Source organism: Martes martes (assembly GCF_963455335.1).
Source record: "Martes martes genome assembly, chromosome: X".
Classification (NCBI taxonomy): Eukaryota; Metazoa; Chordata; class Mammalia; order Carnivora; family Mustelidae; genus Martes; species Martes martes.
The window spans coordinates 16,088,843-16,102,615 of NC_137897.1; the positions used below are offsets into that span (position 1 = coordinate 16,088,843).

The 13,773-nt window shown below is 35.7% G+C and overlaps 1 protein-coding gene across 1 annotated transcript in view; it reads left to right on the forward strand.

The window, feature by feature from the left end:
- CNKSR2 (connector enhancer of kinase suppressor of Ras 2) overlaps window positions 1-13,773 on the forward strand; it is a gene marked incomplete at both ends in the record, with an annotated part of 237,468 nt that overhangs the window by 39,383 nt on the left and 184,312 nt on the right. Inside the window, one exon of the mRNA XM_080794916.1 lies at window positions 11,451-11,614. Coding sequence (XP_080651042.1) covers window positions 11,451-11,614 — 164 coding nt within the window. The remainder of the gene's footprint in view (window positions 1-11,450; window positions 11,615-13,773) is intronic.

Below are 13,773 nucleotides of genomic sequence, written 5' to 3' on the forward strand. Positions count from 1 at the left end.
TTTAGTTTGTTTTCATTGCTATTGAAATGAAATTACAGGAATTCTTAATATATTCTCAGTGTTAGTACCCTGTCAGATTTATGATTTGTGACTATTTTCTCCCATTCTGTGGGTTGCCTTTTTCTCTGTTTGCTTGTTTGTTTTTTAGAGATTTTATTTATTTATTTGACAGAGAGAGAGAGAGAGAGAGAGCACAAGCAGGGGGAGTGGCAGGCAGAGAGAGAGGGAGAAACAGGCTCCCTGCTGAGCAATGAGCCTGATGCAGGGCTCCATTTCAGAACCCTGGGATCATGACCCCAGCCGAAGGCAGACACTCAACCGACTAAGCCACCCATGTGCCCTGTTTTTCTCTGTTTATAACATCCTTTACTGGACAAAAGTTTTTAACTTTGATAAAGTCTATTTTATTTGTTTTTTTCTTTTTTTTCCTGTGACATACTTTTTAAAATCAAAATCTGTAAACTTGCTTTTCATTTTTTTAAAGATTTTATTTATTTATTTATTTGACAGAAAGAGACACAGCGAGAGAGGGAACACAAGTAGGGAGAGTGGGGAGGGAGTAGCAGGCTTCCTGCCGACAGGGAGCCCAATGCAGGGCTCGATCCCAAGACCCTGGGATCATGATCTGAGTTGAAAGCAGATGCTTAATGACTGAGCCATCCAGGTGCCCCAGCATGCTTTTCAAGATATGAAGTATAGCAATATATGTTGTTCATTTTATTTTACTTTTTTATAAGTAGGCTCCAAGCCCAACATGGGCTTGAACTCATGACCCCGAGATCAAGAGTCACATGCTCCACCAACCGAGCCAGCCAGGTACTCCAGGAGTCTTTCATTTTAAATTGTCATTATATTGGGTAAACATATAGTATGCATCTCCAGACCATTTTAGGTACCTCTTGACAAACTATCAATTTTCTAAAGATGATTCAAACACAACTCACCTATTTATTTCTTACCATTATAAAAGAGAAACCCTGCTAGCTATTTTCTCCATGGAATTATAACCTCTGTTGATAAATTGTAACCTCTTTAAAACTGGTAAATATAAATATTTTATGATAACAAGTTATTATTTGGTGTACAATATAATATAATTTTGGGGAAAAATATATTTTAGCATTGCTGTAAAAAGCACTCCAATGGGAACTTGTGGTTGTATTTATTGAAACTGTTATTGAAGGCAGTGTTCATTGTATCACACAAGGATTTCTTCCCTTAAGAAATGGGTGAGCCTGGTGGTGGATATTAAGGAGGGCACATATTGCATGGAGCACTGGGTGTTATATGCAAACAATGAATCATGGAACTCTACATCAAAAACTAATCATGTACTAACTAACTAACATAACATAATTTTTAAAAAAGAAATCTTTTTTTCTGGTTTTAGTCAGGAATGGAGGAGTTTCTCTGAAAAACTGGCTTGCTTTTATCTAATGAATGTTTTTAACTATGTACCTAATGCTATTTTCCTCTTTATCAGTTTCTAGATAATTTTCAGCCAGTGTTCTAGCTCTTTCCATACTTCAGCAAGTGTCAAGTTCTTCACTGTTACGAATTTCTTATACTGCCATTATTTCTGGCTCCCATTTTATGACTAATGGTATTTTCCTCTAACTATATTTTTCTCATCTACTTTTGATTTGTGTCACCTTTCTGAATTCTGCATGGGTGGGTGTGTAAACAACATATTTAAATCCATTTTGATACAAAGGGTAATTTAAATACATGTTCTTTAAAACAATGTATCTAAAGTTTTAAATTGAAAGTAAAAAAATATTTTTGGCATAACACCTTTTGGTATGGTACAGGTGGTCAGTTTGCGAACAATCCTTTTGAGGATTGGAAACAACCCTTTCCACCCTTCACCAGCTTCCTCTAATTTAGCTTAGGCTTTAAGGGCAGGGATTTGGAGTCAGACAGACTTGGGTTTAGACCTTGCCTTTCTATTTATTAAGCTGTAGGATCCTGGGTATGGTCTCTAAATCTCAATTTTTTATCTGTAAAATCCAAATAACAACATGTAATTCATAAGATTGTTCTAAGGATTAAATGAGAAAATATTTGTGAAGTATTTGAAACCGTGCTTAGCACAGGGTGAGCACAAAAAATAAATGAAAAATATTACTGTTGATCAGCATCAGTTCTTCCATTTGGAGTTAATGGAAGATTATTTCCAGCTTAGCATTTTCTAAAAGAAATTAGGACAGAGTAAATGAGAAAAGGCCCAGAAGAAAGTTGTCCTTCTTTTCTCTATTTTATTTGGCTTGATTAGGAATCCCCATGAAAAGAAATCATATACTATTTGTTATAAAGCAACTGTTTGCTTGTAGGAGGAGGGTGACTGAAGGATGGCATTGAGGAACTAGGAAGAATTCTCAAGTAAGTGTGTAGTGCATTGATTTCAGGGACATTGCTCCTTTCATTCATTTTAATGCAACCTCAAAACAGATGTCAACTGGGTACTGTACACTGTTCAATTCATCAGGGTATATTAGCGTGGAATTTGGTCCTTGGTAGTTTTTTTTAGAGTGGGGGAGGGACAGAGGGAAAGGGACAGAGAGAATCTCAAGCAGGTGCCATGCCCAGCATGAGCCTGATGTGGGGCTCAATCTCACGACCCTGAGATCATGACCTGAGCCAAAATCAAGAGTTAGACGCTTAACCGATTGAGCCACCCAGGCACCCCCAGTCCTTGGTAGTTTTAAATAATTTCTTTCATGTAGGTCTGTAAGAGCATGATTTTATTAGCCACTGTTTTACATTATCCCTTCTTCATTTTAATAACTGTATGTTGCAGTCAAGCTTCATTTAGTTGTTTGTAAGCGTATAAATCTGCTTTATTGTGAAGATATATTTTTTCAGTCTTAAAATAGTCTGATGTAGTCAAAATAGACTGAACTTCAGAATCCTCTGGGAGTAGGTTTTAATTCTTGCTCTGCCAGTCAGTTACTTACTGTGTGGATTTAGGAACCTACTTAATTTCACAAAGATTTTGTTCCTTCATCTCTAAAATTGGCATAAGAATAGTCCCTTTGACCTGGCATGACACTTCCCTGTCCACTCCAGTCCTCACCAATACTACGTAATCTCCTAAAAAAATATTCCATATGCAAGCCCTCTACTTTCTCACCTATCAACTCTTAGGTCCTGTCTAACTTCTATTTCTTTCATTATAATACTCTCTGGTTAAAGTCACTGATAATCTCTTAATTTTCAAATTCAGAGTGGGCTTTGAACTCTAGTAATCTGACCCATAGATTGGGATATTTTGTTTTGGTTTTGGCTTTGGTTTGGTTTGGTTTGGTTTTTGGTTTTTTTGTTTTGTTTTGTTTTGTTTTGTTTTGTTTTGTTTTGTTTTGTTTTTTACCACAGTCCTTTACTGTCAGTCTTGAAACATTTTCTTCCATTGGCTTCCATCACACCACACTTTCTTCATTTTTTTTTTTTCATTCCTCTCTGGCTGCACTTCCTTAGTTTTGTTTGTGGGTTTGCCTGTAACAAGCCTTTCCTTTTTGGGGTTTCTTCAAGTTCAGTTCTAAATTCTCTTTTTGCTCTACTCCTTTTCCCTATTTAGTCTCAATAACACTCATGGCTTCAATTGTCTACCTAGATGCCAGTGACTTTGAAATATATTTTTCCAGAGCAGATCTTTGTTTTTGACTGACTATTCAGCATTTCTACCTGCCTGTCTCAAAGGAACTGTAATCTCACTATGTCCAGAAGAGAGCCAGCTACCCTAACCTACCTCTGCGGTGTTTCCATTGTCTATGAATAATGGCACTATTAATCCATTTCTGTAATCCAGCAGTATAGGCATCATCTTTCCCGTGGCCACCCCTCCATCACATCTAATCCAGCATCAACTCCTGCATGTTTTATCTTCTTTCTAGTGTTCTCTTCCTTTCCTGCCATCATCCTTGGACAGACTACTAGCATTTGATAATTACATTATTTCAAATGTCACCCAACCTGCATCTCTTGGCAGCTTCCAATTCATTTCCTATATACTACAGCTGGAATAATGTTTACAAGACACATTTTAATGCTGCTGCTTTCAAATCCTTTGATACCTTCTCATTGCTGTTGAGTCACACTGCATCATCTTTTGCCTGGCCCATCACTCTAACCCTATAATGTTCCATTCTTTTATTTCTGTATTTCAGTCACACAGAGTTCTTTCAGTTGTTCCAGTACACAGTGTTCCTTTTTGTAGCACAGGGTCTCTGCATATGGTGTTTCTTTTGCCTGCATTGTGCATGCCTCCCTTTTGCCTAGCTAACGATTTTTAAGCTTACGAATCATAATGTAGTCATCGATTCCTCAAGTAAGTCTTCCATTCCTGATTTGTCATCTCAGCATAGGGTTAAGTCTTCTTTTTTTTTTTTCTCACAGCACAGCATATTTTTTTTCCTTCATAATAGTTATCATGGCCTGTATTTATACATCTGTTTTGTCAATTAAGTTATTAATGATTAGTGGTCATCTTCAGTATTATATAAATTCCATAAAGTCAAGGGTATGTCAGTCTTTGCTCAGCAGTTGATTCCCAGTGCTTAACACATAGCAATCACCTCAGTAAATATTGATTAAATGAAGGACTGACTGATTATGTGTCAGATGCTCTCTGTGCTCAGTGCTTTATGAAGGGGTCAGTGATGTCACCCTTCAGGATTCTCTAGTCTGTTGGGAGAATAAGGCACTAATACAAAGATTATAACAAAACAGCATGAGTAATATGTACCGTAAGTGTAAAATCCATAGATATAAAGAGTAGAGAGATCTGTCTGATTTAATCATCAAGACCTGACAGGATTTCAACAACGAAATATGTAGAATATGTAAATATTATTCTGGGTAATAGGAACTATCACATTAAGGAAATAGTTTAGTTGTTCAATTTGGCTGCAACATGGGATGCATGAATGTGTAAGACAGAATGTCAGAAAAGTAGTTTGGGGCCTGAAGTTGGAGGTTCTTGAATGCTGGAATGAAAGATGTAAGGCTTAAATGGCCTTAAGCTTCCTTAAACATAACAAAAAGTAAAAAAATTATTATCTATTAAGTTGTAAAATGTAAGACATCCCTAATCTCTAGGTTTGCAGCTAATTCCTTTTGCTTGGTCTACCTGTGATTCTTATTAAAGTCATTTTTCTGTTAATAAAATATTCTTAGCAAAGACTGTAAAGACTTGCAAAGAAATAGCTTCAATGTTACTTAAAACTACGTGAAGTGGACTGTTAACTTGAGGGAGAATATGTTATCTTTGAAAACTGTTGTATATGAATTCTTAAGTATATAATGGCTTTAAGCTTCATGATAAAACCGGTCAGTCTTTGTTTATTGAACATGTTATTAAAATCATTTTAGACTCTGTTTTTAAAAATTAAAAGATGAAAGCGCAGAATAATTGTACAATATTTTGAATTTTTATTTCCTGTTTATTAAAGAACATTTAAAAAGCTTATAAGCCGGGCAGCTGGATGGCTGTCAGTTAACTGTCTGCCTTTGGCTCAGGTCTTGATCTCAGGGTCCTGGGATTGAGCCCACGTCAGGCTCCACACTCTGCGGGGAGTCTGCTTCTCCCTCTGCCTCTCCCCTCCCTCGTGCACTCTCTCTCTCTGTCTCTCTTTCTCAAATAAATAAATAAAAGTCTTTTTGGGAAAAAAAAAAAAGCTTATCAGCTTTCCTAAAAATCACTTTGAGAACAACTGCTTGTCCAGCCACTCCACCAAATTCTGGATACAAAACTTTGAAAATTAAAAATTATAAAATCATTCAAACGTTGTTTTGTGTCTTGTGCATTTTAAGGTTGTTATCTCAGATTACCATATATCACTATTTTAAAACTGAGCAGTTTTAAGCAACTTGATCTTATGTCCATGGATTACTTTGTCCTCTTTTGTTGTTGGCCATGATGTAGTGTTATCACTGGATATGTTTTTAAGGACTTTTTTGTGACTATTGTGATTTGCTATGTCATAACAAAAACTTGGGTATTTTCATGTAGTCAAATCATACATCTGTCTTTTTCTTTACTGTTTCTGGCTCTGGTTTGATGCAGAACCTAGATTTCTTCTAATACCTTTTTTTTTAACATTAAATTTTGAATCTTTTAGGTAGTTGGCACTGTCTTCTGGTTTCACTGCTGATTAAGTGTTCCTCTTTACTTTTTCTTTCTTTCGGTCATATTGTAGAGAGGAGAGTTTTAAACCAGATATTTCTTGGAAATTCATTTTGAAATTGTCTGGCATTTAAAAATCTATTCTGGTTTAAAATGAAGAACCAGAAACAGATTGTGAGGAAGCTGAATTATTTTTCAAAATGGAACAATTGCATACTGTTACCCAGTCAAGATTTTTTTTTTTAGTCTCTTAAAGACAAAATTAAATTGTTAGAGAAACAAAGTAGGTCTGAGAAGAGAAGAAATGATGACGATCAGTGTAGTGAGGCTTGGGCTTCTCAGAAGTCTTCCAGAGACCACAGGCATCTGTGATTGGTTTTCCAGAGCATCAGTCTACACACCGTGTATTCTTTTTTTTTTAAAGATTTTATTTATCTATTTGACAGAGAGAGATCTCAAGTAGGCAGAGAGGCAGGCAGAGAGAGAGGGGGAAGCAGCCTTCCCACTGAGCAGAGAGCCCAATGCGGGGCTGGATCAATAACTTATTTCAGAGTTGCCATTTGCACACAGCATAATACCTTTGAGATCCATCCATGTTGTATATATCAATAGTTCCCTTTTTATTCCTGAGTAGTATTTCATGCCATGCCCCACAGTTGGTTATTCTTGTTCACATTGTTTTTCAGTTGTTAAAACACATACTGCTTTTTTTGTTGTTGGAATTTAGAATTTTCTAGTGGCGTAAACTTTTCCTTATTTTTTTTTTTGGTTGAACAAAATATAAACTGGAATAAAATCAAAAGCACAGCAAAAAGTAAATATACTTTTACTTACTAAGTAAGGGTGATGGGCAGCTCATCTGTGAATTAAAGCAAGAATTTATAAGTCTATATCATCCGAGAACTATATGGAAATTGTTAAACAAATTTTTAACTACATAGGTTCTAGATCAAAATCTCATTTTTCTAGAATATTTCAGGAATTTATTAAATATTCTGAGTATGTTAAGTAGCTTGTATATTTACATAGGTTAGCCAGTTTTCCAATAATTAGAATACAGTAAAGTCATTTAGTGCCAAAATGCTTTAGAATGTAATTTCATCCTTTTCAGATGGTTTAGGAAATATCCCAAGATCTTAAATAGGAATTATCTTTTGCTAGATCATTTATCGTTATGTATCATCCTGTGCATAAAAGAAAAGCATGGTTACATGAGCTTTCTGGCTGTTTATAATGTAGAAAATGCTTTTATTGTCTATAGTAGTTGTTGCAATTAATACACAAATGCTAACTGATAATAACATCCAAGACTCCTTCCCCCAAAAAGCCTTAAAAATAAGAAAAAAGATTTTTGAATTTTAACCTTTTGGCAGGAAGACTCTGACATTTTTTGAATTGGGAAATGGCTTGATCAAAGAGTGTTTTTAGAGATCTGACAGTGATAGACTAGGCAGACTGATGCCAGGGGGAGCAGATGTGCATCAGGGCAGGCTGTACAGCGTGAGTAAGCTGGTGACAATGAGATCAGGAATGAAAGGACAGAGCAGCAGCTATTTTGAATGAAGAAATTATGTTCTTTACTAACTGACAAGATAAGAGATTAAATCGGGGAATCATCTAAGATGGTTCTGAGACTAGAATAAATGGTGGCAGAAATAGAGAAATTACTTGCTTAGGGAGAATGAGATTGTAAATGAGGCAGTTGAGTCTGGTGTGATTTTGGTCCTTAGAAAAAAAGCAGTGTCAGTGAAATAAGGGGAATGAAAACTACATTAAAATTAAGACCTTCTGCTTTGAGTTATCATTCATGTATTTGACTCCAGCAAACAGATATTGAATTAATATGTGTTCATTTTTAATCTCCTGACCTTATTTTGCAAAAGGGACAGAGGTCCTCACAAATCTTCATTTGTTGGTCTTTGTTCTTCACAGTAAATAGTGGCAACAGAACTCTAACAAATGAATTTACATTTTTATTTTTTGCTTTAAATATCAGAGTGTTCTGTTTATAGATAAGAGCACATGTATTATGTATAAAATGGTGTATAAAGTAAAATTTCCTGGAGTAGGGAGAGAGTCATCTTCTTAATACCATTTTAAGTTGGTTTTTAAGATTTTGAACATTAGGGTGCCTGGGTGGCTCAGTCGGTTAAGCATTTGACTCTCGGTTGGGGCTCAGGTCATGTTCTTCCAGTCTGGGATCCAGCCCTGCAATGAGCTCCACACTCAGTGCAGGGTCTGCTTCAGATTCTTTCTCCTTCCCCCTCTAACCCTCCCCGCTCATGCATGCTCTCTCAATTTCTCAAATAAATAAAATCTTTTTAAAAAAAAAAGAGATTTTGAACATTGAATATAATAGTTTACATCTTTCATATCTACTTCCACATATAGTAGATTAATTTATTTTACTCTGTCTTCTGTGATATTGTTGATTTACTGGAAATTTGTGCATCCTTAGGAGATATCTTGTCATCATTTTGTAATCTGCCATTATTTTTGGAACATCTTTCTAGATCCATTATTATGTTAATTCCTCTTCCCTGCAGTTGGTGGGAAGCAGTGTAATTCACTTTGAAAAAGTCAGAGACACATGTCATAGTAATGATTTCAAGCCTTCTTCTTAATTGTTTTAAGGCGTGGTTTTTTAAGACAAAAAATGCATATAGTTTAATGTTTCATTCGACAAAAGTGCACAATTTTCTTCGTGGTACACTTGTGTGGTTTTTAGAGTATGGATCAAAATTTATTTTCTGTATGTTTTCTTGAGAATAACAGCAATTTGTAAGTGGAGCTTATAAAATTTACTTATAATTATTTAGAATATTGGTCAACTTAGGATAAAATTTGGTGGAAAGTAAAGAAATATTTTATGCCACATTAAAGCTTTTTTAAAAAGAGGTACATAACCACTTTTAAAATCTGGTATATATTTGTTCCCATTTTATCTATTGAATAAATGTTACAGTGTTGAAGACTAGTCATAATCACCAAAGAACTTCTCATTCTTGAAAATGGGACAATTCTTCTTTAAATAAAATAGTATATGAGTGAGTGAGGAGGTTTTAATTGTTACATGTATGCTGTATAGATCCCAGAATCATGAAGTTCGGGCCTTTAGGCCAGTAGTATGATGTATTCGTTTTTGTGATTTTTGTAGATGACTTTTTGGACCATATTTTCTCCATACACAGATTTGAGATGTTGATTTTGACCTTTCAGTCAAAATAACAAAATAAGGTCATTTATTATTTATAATTCAAGTAGGAAAAATATATATAAAAGCACCTTATAGTTCATAAATATGCATATTGACACAAAGTGACATTATTATATTTTATTATAATATCCTAGCTGTGTATTTGCCATATATTTTACATTTTAAATACAGGAGCCAAGATACTTCCTATATGATGGGGTACACATATTGATAGTTAAATTAGGCAGCAATTAATGTGATCTCTCCCTTATTTCTCCTCTGCCACATATTATGTGACTTTGTCTGTAACCTTGCTAATGATGCTGGTGGTGCTGGTGCTCTAAGAGATCCTTTATCATTCCTTTACATAGAAGAATCATAAGAAAAATCAACTCAAAATAATAGCATTCTGTCTCCTCTTACTCTGCAATGTGTTAAGACATGAGTGACTCAAAATGCCACATACCAAATGTTCCTTCCCTCCACTCTTATTTTTAGATTTAGCTCTTATCTAAAATGTTCCTGATTTTCTCTGACCAGGTGATATAACATAAAATTATGTCTGATTTGTTCATTTTACACTTAATTGAGCCCTACTCTTTGTTAGTCACTGTGCTAAGCCCTGGATTTTCATTCAGAAGACACAGTCCTCAACTTCAAGGAATTTCCAGGCTATTTATTGGTCATATAGAGATGGGAACAAAATTTAATACAATGTGGGCATTGTTGTAAAGGAGGTCTGTAGTGTAGAATGGGAGATTGTGGAGTGTGTCTGGAATAAGTCATATAGGAAGGCAAGGTCCAGATCAGGAAGGGCCTTGAACACTATATAAAGGAGTTCAGATTATATTCTGTCATAAATATGAAGAAACTGAAAAGTTTTGAGATAAAGAATGACATCAGAATTTTTATGTTGGGAGAAATGAATTGGAGGGGATAGTGACTCGCAGCAGGAAACCCATAAAACAGTTTTAGTCTGGATGAGAGATATTTATGGCCTGATTTAAGATTAAGATCTTTCAGTTTTTGTTAATTGCCTCATTTTCTTGGTGCTCCTTACTTAAAAATCTGGAGAAAAGTGATCTTGTTAGTTCAGTTCACCATTTGTTCATCATTTGTATCAGGTTATTTCATAGGTAGTTGAAGCTGACCCGTCTATAGCCTGGCCATTCACTTATAAAGTGCCCTCAGTGATCCTGAAAAATGTATCCACTCTGGATTCCACTTTCGAATTTGGGTAAAATCTAAATGTTAGTGGATAAGGGAGTACAGTGCAGGTGGGATAAAAAGGTAAGGAACTTGGCTCTGAAGTGAATAACAAACCAGGGCGGGGATACATGATCTAAGAAATCAAGGAAAGGTTTTTTGTTTATTTTGTTTTTTTTAAGCTGGCAGAGGTTTGAATACAGGAGTCAGTGGCTAAGAAATGGTTGAAATAAAGAGAGCATTTAATTTTTTTAATTGTTGAAGTAGTGTTAAGGTGGCATATGGTGGGTTTCCAGAGCACAGGAAGATCTATTAGTCTTGTACAGGAAGGAAGGATAACTCTCCCTCTGCAGTGGGGTTAAAGAAGAAAGGAAGAGTGAGATGTAGGTAAGTTTAGAAGTGGGGAGAACCTGCTTATTAACACACTTTATGAAATAACTAGCAAAGAGAAATGCTTGAAAAAAGTGAGGTAAAGATTTCCTATAATTGCTGAGAAAAATTCAAATAAGAGTCTAATAACTAGGGATATCATAAAGTAGTTTTTTGCCTCCTGCAATCCATATATGGGTTGAGAAAAAGTGGATGATTGAACTAGTTCAGAGTTGAAACAGACTTAACTTGTGACTTGGTAGGAGTTAATGCTTATTTTATTTTCTTTTTCTTTTTTTTTTAAAGATTTTATTTATTTATTTGACAGATCACAAGTAGGCAGAGAGGCAGGCAGAGAGAGAGAGGAGGAAGCAGGCTCCCTGCTGAGCACAGAGCCTGATGCGGGGCTCGATTCCAGGACCCTGGGATCATGACCTGAGCCGAAGGCAGAGGCTTAACCCACTGAGCCACCCAGGCGCCCCTTATTTTATTTTTTCTGTTTGTTTGGTTCCACTGTTTTTTTTCATTCTGGTCTTCCATATTTTTCTTCTGCAGGTCTTGATGACTGTTTGCAGCAGTATATTAAGAACTTCGAGAGGGAGAAGATCAGTGGAGACCAGCTGCTACGCATTACGCATCAGGAGCTAGAAGATCTGGGGGTCAGCCGCATTGGCCATCAGGAATTGATCTTGGAAGCAGTTGACCTTCTGTGTGCACTGGTAAGGACATTAAGTGGTTGGAAAGGAAACTTGTATTATTTCCGTTTAAATTTTTTTCCTCTTTTAGTTTTTTTCCTTCTTCTTCTTCTCTTTTTAAAAATAATTTAAATGCAATTAGGAAAAACTCCTCTGACTAGAAGTGGTATTTTCCTCCTTTATTAAATTTGGTATACTATATAGTGCCAAATTAAAACTTAAAGAGGCTTATAACTCAACCAATGACATGACATTTAGTTCAGAAACTTGTGTTAGAGTTCTCACAGCATCATTTGGGATATACAATTGTATATAATCAGTTATAAAGTCCATTCCCATCTAAAAGTTTTGATTTATGGGGTACCTGGGTGGCTCAGTGGGTTAAAGCCTCTGCCTTCAGCTCAGGTCATGATCTCAGGGTCCTGGGATCGAGCCCCACATCAGGCTCTCTGCTCAGCGGGGAACCTGCTTCCACTTCTCTCTCTGCCTGCCTCTCTGCCTACTTGTGATCTCTGTCTGTCAAATAAATAAATAAAATATTTAAAAAAATAAAATAAATGTTTTGATTTAGTAACATAAAGAAATCTTATTTTAGAAAAATCACCCTTAAGCAAATTATTTGAATGTTCTAAATGTATACATCCAATAAAAATTGAATATCATATATTATAAGGTTACTTTTATTGACATACAAGAGAAATCAATGTCAAAATAATCCTGCAAGATTCTGATAATACACTAAATATTCCAAAAGGAACATAGATTTTTTTCCATGTTAGGTAAGATGACATTTGATTGGTTTTAAATTCTTATAGATATTTGTAAGGGGGCTAGAGCTACAGTGAGATAAAAAAAAAAATCAGTCTTATAATAATTGGTGATTTAAATTAGGCTCAGTCAGTTACTGACACTTGTGGGCAAGTAATTTCATCATAACCTTGGTTTATTTATTTATTTTTTATTACTTTTTTTTTAAAGATTTATTTATTTATTTGGAGGGGGCAGAAGGAGAGAGAAAGAAGCAAACTCCCCACTGAGCATGGAGCCTGATGCAGGGCTCACACTCACAACCTGAGATCATGACCTGAGCTGAAATCAAGAGTCAGACACTTAACTGACTGAGCCACCCAGGTGCCCCACCTTGGTTTTTCAATATAAAATGGAGATAATAACAGTTGACTCTTGGAGGTATTGTGAAAAGCAAATGAGATGGAATTTGTGTGGTGCCTGATTCAGTGCCTGACACACAGTAGGTATTCAATAAGTAGTTAACTATTAAGATGATGATAATTAACAAGAAATGAGTAAATAATTATATATAATTCAAGAGTCAGTTAATATACGAGAACTTGTGTGTCAGATGTAAGATGTATTTCCTGCCCTCTTGAAAAGCCTATGGGGGAGGGAGTGACACACAAATAATCACAATACTGTATTATAAGTACTAAAATAAAAGTATGAACTAAGTATTATGGGGGCACAGAGGAGAAAATAACTAGCTTAAACTATGACAGATGGGTTCATATTGCAAAAGAAGTGATATTTAAGGAAACTAGAGGAAGATGAGCATGTGTTTGGAAGAACAAGAGGGAAGGGCATTCTGTGTAGATAAAACAATGCATACACAGGCACACAGAATAAAGAGGATGGCTGGTGGGTTTGAACAAAGGTTAGCATTTTTAGACAACAAAATACATGGGAAACAGTGGCAAAAAATTAGTCTTTAAAAGGCCCAATAGGCCCAGACTATAAAGTATCTAAACATCATGATAAGAGATTTATACTTTCTAGGGTGGATATTGGAGAACCATGTAGGAATGATCAAATACTTGTTTTAAAAATGTAACTGATGGTAGTAAAAAGGAGGGAATGGAGTGGGTATAATCTAAAGACCAGATGAATAGTTCAGAAATGTTTTATTTTTTTTAAAGATTTCATCTATTTATTTGAGAGAGAGAGAGTGAGAGAGAGAGAGAGAGAGCACTGGATGGGAGAGGGTCAGAGGGAGAAGCAAACTCTCTGCTGAGCGGGGAACCTGAGAGGGCTCGGTCCTGGGACTCTGGGATCATGACCTGAGCCGAAGGCAGATGCTTAACTGACTGAGTCACTCAGGCACTCCAGAAATGTTTTAAATAATCTACTTAGGCTATGAGTAGGGCTTAAACTAAGGATGAACAGGAATA